This window comes from Magnolia sinica, chromosome 19, assembly GCF_029962835.1.
Source record: "Magnolia sinica isolate HGM2019 chromosome 19, MsV1, whole genome shotgun sequence".
Lineage (NCBI taxonomy): Eukaryota > Viridiplantae > Streptophyta > Magnoliopsida > Magnoliales > Magnoliaceae > Magnolia > Magnolia sinica.
Genome location: NC_080591.1, coordinates 3,732,179 through 3,745,328, shown reverse-complemented (window position 1 = coordinate 3,745,328; position 13,150 = coordinate 3,732,179). Strand labels below are relative to the sequence as shown.

General features: G+C 39.0%; 1 protein-coding gene across 1 annotated transcript; it reads right to left on the bottom strand.

Annotated features, from left to right (window-relative positions):
* Nucleotides 1-1,747: 1,747 nt before the first annotated feature.
* LOC131235409 (MYB-like transcription factor EOBI) lies at nucleotides 1,748-7,733 on the bottom strand. Its single transcript, XM_058232587.1, has 3 exons — nucleotides 7,556-7,733; nucleotides 7,316-7,445; nucleotides 1,748-2,198 (listed from the first exon to the last, which is right to left on the bottom strand). The coding sequence occupies exons 1-3, from the start codon at nucleotides 7,689-7,691 to the stop codon at nucleotides 1,898-1,900; spliced, it is 567 nt and encodes a 188-aa protein (XP_058088570.1). The 5' UTR covers nucleotides 7,692-7,733; the 3' UTR covers nucleotides 1,748-1,897.
* Nucleotides 7,734-13,150: the final 5,417 nt, after the last annotated feature.

Here is a 13,150-nt window from a genome sequence, read left to right as displayed (position 1 = left end):
GATTTGATGCTAGAAACGGTTGAATTTTAAATCAACTACTAACCGTTAAGGAACCCATCGTTGCTTAATTATATGATTTTTTTTTTTTTTTTTTGGGTTAGCTTGTTAGTACACACACTCCATGTTAGCCACCCCCGCTAGGGATCGATGCCAAGACCTCAAGTGTTGAAACGAGGTATCTCCACTCAGTCTGCCAGTTGGGCTATGGATCTGGGTGTTGCTTATTTATGATTCGATTATGTAAATCAGGTAAGCCTAGCTACAACAATTGGAGAGAAACGTTTAAGACTAACAAACCTTTAATTGTTATATTACATCCAATACCATGTGCATATCCAAAGGGGTCCAATCAAAGCTCTTGTTCATTTCATATATATGCATGTAAACATGCATGCATGTGCATGTAAGTTTTCTATGTCTACACTATTATACGTAAGAAAAACCGTGCAATCAATTGGTTGGATGATAAGATCACCGGATGTATTGTTAATGTATTATTATTATTATTACTACTACGATTATTATTATAACATGATTTTGCTGGAAATGAATAGGTACTGCGAGAAAACCTCTTGCATGTACGTACGTATGCATGTTTAATGATATCTGTACCTATATATACTGATTAATCCGTGTACACACCCACATTGCATTTTGGCTTCCCTAGATCGAGAATGGATTTGTATGCAAATCAATGATGGTGGTTGTAGATAATGGGTATATCTGTTGTAGATATAGGTATGTATGCATGTATGTATGTACGGATATATGTATGTATGTGATTGGAAGCACTTGGTCTAGCAGCATGGTGCAACCGTGGTTCTGTATTCTTCATGAACATGTGGCATACTTATCGAGATTTAGGCCGTGGATTTGCTAGATGGGTCCTTTAGTGAATGGACCACAAACAAGTCATCACATTCTAGGGACAAACCCAAGCCTTTATCATGTGGCCCACAAATGATCACTAGGAGACAAAAGTAAAGCCATGACTCATATGTAATGAGAAAAGTTTAATTTATTTTATGGTTAGGATTTTCTCATCAAGATGATTCTTAGCTCTAGGCCAAGCCATGGAGGAGCTATGGACATGGTGTTCAAAACAGCTACAACCGCAGGCATGATATATAGCTAGTGTGTAACCCCATCTTTCCCACCAAAGAATCACATGCATGTGCAAGCCCATACAAAAGGTGCGTCCCACAATGATGATTGCATGCCCAGTGCTAAAATCAGGTTAGTCCACTCATCAGGTGGCCACACCATCAAGATCGATGGACTGCAAATGATCTCACTCAAATCATAGGTTTGACATGTACCACCTCAAGACATGATTATTCTACCACCAAACCATGAATTGATAAAAAATTCCTTTAATGTACAATCATTTAAGCTATTTTATATGAAGCTAATGACACTCCATAGACATGAGATTAAGTACAAATAATTCTACTTATATTTATGGCATAGTTTTGTGATAAAGCAAAAGAGCGCTGACACCATTCTTTCACTTGAAAGTGTCCACCATCACATCATGATCATTGAATAACATGCTTGAATCATAGAAGCACAATGTACTTAATTAAGTAAAAATCATCGGCTTTATATGACGTATCACTAGGACTAGATTCGGGTTTTACCTAAATTAGTTGTTCGTCTGTGACTGAGGATTTGAAGTATCGATTTCCAATCTTTTCAAATAGCTTGCAATCGCACTCATATGTGGTTTCTCTGAGCAATATTAAGGTGGAATGTAAATAAGTAAAACATCTTCATTTATAACAAATCTATACTTAATTAAGCGTTCTTCTGTAGTACCACACACCACAATTACTAGGTTATACAGCTAAAATCATTATGGAGAACAATCCCACGAGAATAGAAAAGCCAATTTTATTTAATCTCCATTAAACAGCTGGGGGAACCAGAGATCCTCCATGCTCCAGAAGCAATCGTTGGATTCAGTGGGCAAAGGAGTTGCAAACGGCTCAGGATTGCTCATAGCGTATGCTGGCGAATATGGATCGACTTCGTCTTTGGCACCACAAGCATGACTTGTGCTTGCATCGTGCGCGAGCGTGCAATTCTGGTTGGCGAAAGGTTCGGCCTGCTTAATTTGCTTCTGGATCCTTGTTCTCCAGTAATTCTTTATTTCATTATCGGTTCTTCCCGGAAGATGCCTCGCAATTTTCGACCATCTAAAAAAATCAAACGAGTGTAAGCACAAAGCAAACACTAAGTTAATAAATATATGCTTATTCATATTATTAAGAAATGTAACTACTAATTATCTGTGGACGATAAAATAAAAAATTTTCTATAGAGTGCAACATAATTAGTAGGAATAAGTGAAGGGTTGAAGTTCTAGTTAAAATTGATGGGTTGGAGACTTTAAACTATGCATTTTATTACCTTGGCTTCATAATTCAGAAGAAGTAGAAATTGATGGTGATGTTTCAGATAGAATTAGAGTTAGGTGGAGGAAGTAGAGATAATCCTTTTTTAGGTTTGCTAAGATTTTTGGAAGTTTTAGTTATCTTGGTAGGAATCTGATATTCTTATTCCTTTGCAATAAATCATTTTTTTAATATCCCTTTGCAATAAATCATTTTTTTCCTTTCCCAAGGGAGTATGATGTCTTTTCATGGATTGCTAAGTCTGGTCATTAGTTTCGCATTTATGGTACACAATTTCATTGAATGTAGGTAGTGGTTATGATCTTTTGGATAGAAAAGAAAGAATAGTAAGTACTTTTTATTGGAAATTTTCTGAAATAAATCATCACATCTTCCTTTGCTTCCTTAGAAGAGGCATAACTTATGAAGTACTTTAGGATTGTTGTATTCTAATAAAATTAGTAGAATATCTAACCAGCAATTCTAAATGGAGAAGAAGATTGGTCAAGTAAGAAGTGACCCATGTAGATAATTAATATTGTAGGAATGAGGATGTTGAGATGGATGTAAAAGATTAGAAAGGATATAACCAAGAAAGAGATCATTCAAAGCTGATTACAATTAATCCAAAATAAAGATAAATTGATGGACTTTAATAATTAGTTTTGAAGGATATGAAAGGAGAATGAGAGGAAGGTCCTAAAAGTTCACAAATTAGTTGTCCATCAAATGTTTCATTATTATTTAATTTACAAATCCACTCCTTAAAGTACTCATGATTGTTGAAGTGAAATGATAATTATATCATTTATAATTACATATAGTGAAAATGATAATGTTGGTCATTTTGTTAAAACTGTCCCTTAAAAAAAAAAAAAACCATTGATTTGAAGGGTTAGCATCATCTGAACAAAGTGGGGCCTGTTGATGTTGGCAATCTTGCCAAAGCTCCTAAATGATACATTTATGATCAGCAATCTGCATCGTCCATTCATCCCATACTACTTGGTGCCATTATGCAAGAATCACACTGATGGGATGATCCTAACAAAGTGGGTACATTGCTAATGTTCATTTCCACTCATCATGTGGGCCATACCAGAAAAATCAGTGGTCATCTGTTGATGTACTCTAAAGTATGAGTGTGGCCTTAATGAGTGCATCAGGCTGCTGATTTTTGTACCAGATGTCTTTATGGTGGGGCCAACCTTTTTGATCGGTTAGATGTCATATAAACATCACACGTTTGTTTGATGTCATGCAAACATACACGTTTGTATGTATCCACCAGCCGGTTGGTAACTTAGCTGTCCAACTAATTAGTATCAGAGGCTTTTTTTTTCTCCCCTTTAAAGATAGATAGAGGTTTAAATTCTGCATGAATGATAATGATAGAATTTTTTTTAAAAAAAAGATAAAGGAGTTAATAAATGTTACCTGTAATGTATATGTTCTATCAGTTCCATGTAACCTATCTGGACCGTCCATTAGGTCTGGTCCATGCTTCTTCCATTATTGTGCAAAAATGACAGCAATCAGATGGTCCTAAACATCTGTGACTGGATCCATCTTCTACGAATCATATATCCTGTCCATCCATTTTTGCATGCCACTGACTGGACAGTTTACCCGATCAGTATGATATTTATTCAAAAAAGGTATCCCATGAAGAGTTGGTCGGGCCAAATGGACGGTCCCGATTGGTGACATGGATTGTACATATGTCCAAATGCAACTAGGTGCATGGGAAGGAAAACATGATGAAAGAAAAACATGCTTGAAAGCGGCTATTGATATAAATTATCTATTATTTTATCTATAATTATACTTAGAGAACAACCATTTGCATGATCTACACCCACAGTGATTCGTGGTGGGCACCTTTTTCTTTGCACTTCTGGTTCTATGGTTGGATAATCTGGATCGTCCAACTCGTGGGTCCTATCTTGGAAGGCACGTGGTGCAAAAATCACATTGAACACATAATCCTAGCTGTCCGATTTGTGGCATATGGATGGATGGTGAAAAAAAAAAAGAAAAAAAAAGCACCTTCATAGGTAAAATTTCTGAGAACCGAATGGCTGAGATTCCTCAGTTGGATTGCTTTCTGTACAGCGGCTCGCCATTGATGGGCCCCACCACCAATTGGATAACCATGTGTGCCTTGGACTCCAATACCGGGGAGGAGGAACTGTACAACTCTCCACGAAAGCCACATATGGTATTCAGGTTTCTATTTGTACAAATAGGCCGACAGTCCAGTGATCTAGACCAATGGTTCTGTTGAGCCCCACCTTGGATCGAACACAAACCAAAATTCTATGAGATGACTCTTTGATCAGGCCTCAAAATGAACGGCCATGAAGAAGATACAGCAACTCCACGTTCAACTGGAAGAAGGGTCAATATTAGTGGCTGGGGGCATGGGCCATCTTGGCGGATCTCATTAGACCAACGATCTAGATGACTGGAACGTGGGCCCAGTTACATGTACAAACTGAAAACCCGAGGATACTGTGTATTGCGACCAATCATGCATTCCATGCACGCAAGGCTAGTAACTAACCTTGCATGGAGGTCACGTGGCTTTCAACTAAAACGTAGAGCTTTGCTGCTTCCACACGCTTGGACAAGGCAGTTCATCTACACGCTACCACTTGTGCCTGCATGGCATATAGTTATATGATCCAGCCCGTCCATCAAGATTGTGCTTCCTTATAGATGAATTGGCCGAAGAATCAGGTGGTTTCACTAAGTAGATGGGCCACAGTTTGCAAAAGATACACGGCTGAAGAAAACTTAGCCGAATTTTTGTACGCTGTTGGCTTTCTTAAACATCATGGCCCGAGCGGACTAAACATCTTTGAGATCCTATCACCAGATGGACGGCTTGGATATTGCACCTATTTGCAAAGCTGTCACATATGTGGCGTGTAGATGGTATGCCTGTATGTACATATATACCTCCTAATATACATTGGGATTTTATCGCGAAATTTATAATTTTTTAAAGTTCCATAAATAAAAAAGAAATAAAAATAAATGCTTTGAAGGGAAGAAAAATATATTAAATTGGAAAAAATGAAGTGAAATATTTTTAAAATGAAAAAAAATTAAAAAGATAGGGAAAAAGAAGAAAATGAAATGAAACAAAACAGGTACAGGAAATGGACGCGTACCGAACTCAAACAACAAGGGCCAAGTCTGAAATCCAAAGGTTGAAATATTTAAGAGTGGAAAATGCGTACACGTGTGCCAATCAGTCACGTGGTCTGAGGCTGGCCTAACCACATGTAAACACTACATGTGATATATTTCTATAAGAATATGCACTGTCCAAATTGTGGACACCAATGAGGATGGAGCATACATGGAAACTAACATCGGTTAGGATGATCTTAGCCATTGATCTTGTCTGTTGAATTGGGACCACCAGATATTTTATTTTAACCGTGATACGTACATGGTTAGAGTCATTCCAACAGTGCACTTTGGTCTATCCAAGATCTGGACGGCCAGGGTTAATGTCCAAGTATGCCACCTGTAAGCTGGATGAGTCACCACCATCTAGAATATGGTGGTGCAACTATCAGAGTAGTCATGTGCACGTGTAACTATCAAGAAGAAGAGAAATTCTAATGTGTTATACAGGAGAATGGTTTCAGAAATAGGGATAAACCATCTCAAACACGTTTCTTATCTACGAGATCTGGACCGTCCATCAGGTAGGCCCAACAAGAACATCCACTCATCAGCTAGGCCACACGCATGCGCATGCATTAGATAAGGATCATCAGACAATTTTCTAACCATCCATATTTCACACATGCATGTGGTGATGAGTGGACGGCCTAATTTTTTGGGTCACCGTATCTTAGCCATGGGCCTCACCTGAAAACAGCCCAGATCTCACAAACGTGTGCAACGCTGGCACACGTGCCGTAAGCTCTCCCTTCCAATCCACGCTAGCAAGCACAGGTAACATTCCTCAAGCATGTAGGAAATGAGAATCTCTTCAGATAGAGAAGCTTCTTCTATAAAAAGTGCAAGAGAGAGAAAGAAAAGTACGAAAATTAAGGTCACAGGCTCAAGACATGTAGATCAAGTGGCCTGCAGATATAGAGATGCACCCATGTACATTTTATGCCAGTCAGTTTGAGATGCATGGGAATTCAATGGCATGGCTCAATGCAATTTCTTTCCACATAGGCTTGAATTTGATGCACCATCTACCCAACAAGCAGCATACATGTAGATGAATCTAGACCGTCCAGATTGTGGGCCTCATCATGGACGGAGCACCACCCAAAATTCATGCTGATATGGTGATCTTAGCGTCTGATTGTGCCTGCTGATTTTGGATGGTGGATAATTTTCTTTTTAACGGCTGATTTGATGGTGACCAATTGGATGGTTAAGATCATCCCATCAGAGTGATTGCCGATGCTTTCCAATAGGTCCCACAACACAGATTGCCTGGATTAACCTACACGCACGCACGCACGTATATAGCCAATGAGTTGCTACAATTTAACAAAATTGCAACCAACTCACACTGTAAGTGTTATTTCTTAACAAAATACAAACACGCTTCACAGAGGTTTGCTAAAATACATCCAGATGTATTTCTATTATAGACTCGTTGGAAGTTTAGCCTCTGAATCTGGGATCATCTTTCAATGATCCAATCCGTTTATTTGATGGGCCTCATCATAGATGGGGATGACTAAACAAAAAAAAAATCTAAAGTTGTGAACTTTTTCCTTTTGAATATGACCGTTGGACATACTCTCCAATAATAAGAAGGCTAAAATATTTCAATTCGAATATATATATATATATATATATATATATTTCTTTTTCTTATCTACCATCAATGGTGAGAGCCAAATCCGACCCATTTGTAAGAAGGGTCTCACCTGTTTCCCCACCTAGCATGAAGCTCCATGATCAAGAGCTGTTCTTCTGGTGTGATGTTCCCCCGCCTGACGTCAGGCCTAAGGTAGTTGAGCCAACGGAGCCGGCAGCTCTTCCCGGTGCGTTTAAGGCCTATGAAAGAACAAAGAAATAAAAAAAGAAAAAAAGAAAAAGAAAATTATGTTCAGATCAGTAACTAAATGATCTTCCAACGATGAAGAGAATCGCCATGAAGAAGTCACCTGCAGATCGAGCCAGTGAGTTCCAGACGCCTTCACCATGGTTAGCTATGTAGTTTATCAGTATCAGATCTTCTTCCATTGTCCATGGCCCTTTCCTCACCTCAACTTCTTGGGTGTTGCTGGTATTCTTATCCATGAACGTTTGTGTGAGAGATAGATATATGAAGAAAAAGAGCAAGAGCTGTCGGATTTATAGAGAGAGACTCCCATCTCAATCTAGTTTCGATGGTAGTATACATACACACGTGAGACATATACACGTACTATTGATAGTTACGTGAAACTCACGTGACAATTAAGGCTTATAGATAGGATTAAGGTCACGAATTTTAGATTTTTGGAAATTAAAAAATTCTAAATAATTAGGAGTTACTTTAGTTTTGCATGTGGCCTGCAGATCTTGTATGTGTCGCGGCTTAGTTGGGCCCACATGCTGATATTTCCGATTATCAGAACTGTCCATGCTGATAATGGTGGGTATTTAATCATCCCTATTTCTTATGGTATGGTCCACTTAAGATTTTTATCTGCTTAATGCCCTAAAATGATATCGCAAAATTAATGGATGGACAATGGATATAAAACGTACAAATTATGGTGGGCCCACAGTCATGGATCCAACAGCCTGGAAACTTGCAACTGAATGCATGGTTATATGAAGGGGACTAGGTCCAACAGGAGTTCTTCAGATTTGTTTAATTTACTTTGTCTATTCATTTTGATAAATCATTTTTGAAAGGATACGAGTTGTTTATTTATTTATTTATTATTATTATATTTTTTTAAAAGGATATGAGCTAAAAACTGAAGTAAATACAAGGCGCTTAAAAATGAGGCAGATCCAATGTTCAAGTGGACCACACCAAATGGTGCAAAGCATTAAATGCAAGTTACAGGTTACATTTAATGCAGCAGTCATTTTTGGTGTGGTCCACTTGACCGTTAGATCTTCCCCATGTTTTTGCACATATCTTAAAATTACGTGAGAGAAGGGATGGAGGGTAGTATGCAATCCGCGTCCGTTGGATGAGGAGGCGGATTCATGCGTGCCACAATGAGCCATCGGATGAGGGCTCCTGTGGGGTCACCTTGATATATTTATTTATCCACGCCATCCATCAATTTTCTCATATTATTTTAAGACATGAGCACAAAAATGAGGTAGATCCAATACTCAAGTGGACCACACCAGAGATAATTCTTGCATTTAATGTAACTTGCATTTAATGCTTAGTCCATTTAATGCAATCCAACCTCACTATTTGTTGTGGTCCACTCTACCATTGGATCTGCGTCATTTTTAGCTCATGTCTCAAAATGATTTGAGAAAAATAAATGCATGGCATGGATAAACGGATACATCACAGTGGTCCACACAAGGGCCCGAGTTTGACTGCTCATTGTCTGAGCAGGGGTCAAACGTAATCCTGCTTCCATGGATGAGGCTAGGAAAACATTAAGTTAGGCCTTGATGTGGTAGACTCTAGCTCATTGTGATGTCGGTCCAGTAACCCTTTTCAACTTTGTTTCGCGGATTAGGTGGTGGTACCAACACCATTCCTACCGGTGGTGTGTTGAGGTGTTGGCATTGCCAGGTCCAACGTAATGTATGTGTTTTATGTTCAGGTGGTCCATTTGTTTTTCCAGCCCATTATACATCATAAACTCAAAAATGAAGTAGATCCAAAACTCAAGTAAACCACTACAAGAAATAGTTCAAAACCTTTTTAATTAGAGCTCACTCTGATATTGATTTGTCATAGTCATTCCGACCCAACAGAAGGAAAAACACAAACATTATGTTAAGCCAAAACTTTTATGTCCCCATAAAGTTTTTAATGATGACTGTCTAATCACCTGTGTCTCTTATGATGTGGTCCACTTGAGTTTTGAATATAATCTTTCAATTTTATTATCATGCCTAAAATGAGCTGGGAAAATGGATAGAGGGTGTGGTTGCAAAACACATCGTTTTAGCCCCATACAGCCTCTGATCCACCTTCATGTGTCTGCGTGGTTCAAGTCCAATTTCTAACAGCAGCACATGCATAATCAAATCATAAATGCTTCCACGGTTGCTGATTTTCAGCTACCGACATAAAAGTTAATAAAATCGGTGGTGGATTAGGTGAGTCGTGGATCCACCACGTTGGGTGGGAACCTTGAATGTGGGGCTCACAGTGATGTATATGACTTAAATCCATACTCTCTAACCATTCTGAAATCTCGTTTTAGGGTTGAAACCAAAAAAATGAAGCTGACTTAAATCTTAGGTGGACCACACCACAAGAAATAGTCAGAATCGAACCTCCACCATTAAAAACTCAATGGATTCCATCGGAATGTTTATTTGACATCAAACCTGTTGATAAGGTGACAAACACCTGGATGAAGAGAACACACAAATATCATTTTGATCCAAAGCTTTTGTGGCCCAAAAAAGCTTTTAATGATCAATTACCATTGTTTCATGTAGTATCGGTCCATCTGGGATTTGGAACTGCTTAATTTTTTAGATCCTCCCCTAAAATGAGGTTTGAATACAGTGTGCCCTAAAGCATTCATGAGGATAATCTGGCACAAGAATTATCTGCTCCGCTAATCCGGTAGGCCACGCATCTGCCTTCAATCTTGACCGTTGGCAAGTTATTTTGAACTGTCCATTGTTTAATAGGGGTGGCTTCCCTGACGAGTGGACATGCTATTTTTATTGCCACGTCATCTTAACAGCGGGACCCATCTCATGCACATCCCAGGTGATGCAGCTTGTGCCAGGTTGGCACATCTGCCACGTGCAGTGGTGCATTTGGGGGACCCGAGTTGCCTTGCGACCCTGCTAGAAGCTGTCTTTGTGGGGCCCACCGACATGTCGGTTAGAATCAATCCTGTCCATCGGTTTCTCCAGCTCATGTTAAGGACATGATTCCAGAAAATGAGCTGGATACAAAAGTTAAGTGGACCACACTACAAGAAGGCTATGGAAATGTCGCCGTTGAAACCGCCCTTGAGCCAACATGATGTTTACGTGTCAGTTTATAGGATCATTTTAATAGGGATGAGCTGAAAACGCAAATATTTGCTTGATTCGTAACTTCTGGATTTTCCATAAGGGCGTGTTTGGGCGGTGGGATTTGGTGGGATAGGATTCCGAAAACATAATTATTACCCGTGGCAGGGATTGTCCCCTGTTGTCATGAGATAAGATTAATGCCTTGCTTTGTTGGTAATACAGTGGTATATTGAATGGATATACCCACCATCATTTAAAGTTACTGAGAATAACACACGTGTTATATCTAAACGATTCATTTGTTTGTATCTAAACGATTCATTTGTTTTGTAATATCATTTTATGGCATGGGCCTAAAAATGAGGTTGATTCAAAACTTATGTGGCCCCAAAGAAGTTTTCAACAATAAGTATTTAATACACATTGCTTTCTATGGTGGGGTCCACTTGAGCTTTAGATTTACCTGATTTTTTGGCCCATGCTCTAAAATAATCTTGAAAAATGGGTGGACGGTGTGGATATAGCCCACACATCATAATGAGACTTACACAACTTGCTAACATTGAGTAAAATTGGCATGGGAACCAATGCAAATCCATCTAATCTAATTCCAAGCTTTTCCATTCTTCCCAAACATGGAGGGGAATTGGCACAAGACTTGATGAATCCCATCCCACCTAATCCCTTCTAATCCCACGGCCCTTGGACCGATCCCCATAGGGTTAGGAGGGATGGGATCAGTTTTAAGGTAATGATGGTGGTGTCAGTGGACGGTTGAACATCCCATGGGATCCTTATATCCTGGACCGATGACGTCCGCTTGTTTAGATACTGAATTGCATCCTGGACGAGTAAAGTGAACCTATTTGGATGCACGCAGGATTGGACTAAACCCATTCACGTACTCCACCCTGTGCTCACCATGATGTACGTGTTTCATCCATTCCATTCATCCATTTTTAAAGATCATTTTAGGGCTTGATACAAAAAATGATAGGGATATAAGTCTTAGGTGGGCCACACCATAGGACAAAAATAATGAAAGGATATTCACCATTAAAATCCTCCTAAGGCCCACTGTATTGTTTATTTGACATCCAATCTGTTGATTTGGTCATAAAGACCTAGATGAAGGGAAAATTCAAATATCAGCTTGATCCAAAACTTTTATGGCCCCCAAAACATTCTTGGTGGTCAAAATTCATTTAACACCGTTTCCTCCTGTAATGTGGTATACTTGAGATTGAGATTTACTTCATTTTTTTTCCCATAACATAAAATGATCGAAAACAATAGATGGACGGCATGGATGAAACACATACATCATGGTGAGGCTCATAGAGCACCGGCCATAGCCAATCCGTTTCCCGAGTCATCCCATGCGGAACCACCTTTGTCAGTGGACTGTACGGATTTGACTGGTCCAAAATGTGTTTGGCTATCCCTCTCAAATCAGCCCCCCTAACTGGGATGAGATAACCCTTCATTTCCAAACAGGCGATGAGATGGGTCCTCCTTCCGTAGCTGACCTAATACACCTACTCTCATCCAGCGTGACTCTCCAAACACGCCCTAAAGGTTTTGATGGTGGGCGTTCCATCCTCAGTATTTCCATCATGTAATCCACTTGAATTTTCGATTTACTTAATTTTGGGATTATTTGATCTGAACTGAAGAAACTGACGGACGGAATGGATTTCTCATAGATATTTTGATGACCTTACGTAGCTCCCAATGAGGTTGGAGGCAATTGTCCCATACAAACTTAGGCAAATGTGACTATGGCATGATTTGATTGAGTTATGTGTCACTATTAGAAATAAAGCACACACATTACATTTTTAAAACGGACGCTGATTTAGTGGATCCACTAGTTCTCTTATTATGAGAGGATTTGATTTTGGCCTTGTGTCGTGACTTGAGATGATTCCGTGGATCCCCGTGGTACTTTTACCTGATGGATTTAATTTAGCCACGTGCTATAGGCTGAGATGGCAGATTGAGTGGATCCTAGTAGTTCTCTTACTTGAGGGATTTGATTTGGTCAAGTGCCATGGTCCAGAAGGTATCAATAAGGCATGATTGAAAGTATTCATATATGGGTCAGTTGGTTTATCTTTAAGAGTGGCACATGGTCCAATTAATTCTCACTATGTTTCACTCAATTTGTATCTATTTGAAAATTGTTTGGTTGTAGCACTCCATCAACCCCAATTAAATGCTGCCACATACGGGCACCAAAATATACTCGGTGATTCGGTCACCTAGACAATTCAAGCAAACTATAGAGATAAAATTACATGTTTAGAGTAGGCTTCCAGACCAAGTTGATCCAGTGTAAAATGTTGTAAAAAAATGCTCGCTTGTGATCAATATAAGCTAGAGAAGCCAAAACATAAAACAAAAAGGGTCAAATAGAATATAAAAAGGTCAAACTATAACAAGAGATAAGAGGAACAATAATTTATGTGGTTCACCAATATGCCTACTCCCATAGATAGTAATATAAAATTTTTCTTTTTTCTTCATTATAAATAAGAGAAATGGAAATACAATACTTACCTCTCTCCTACCCATATAAGGAA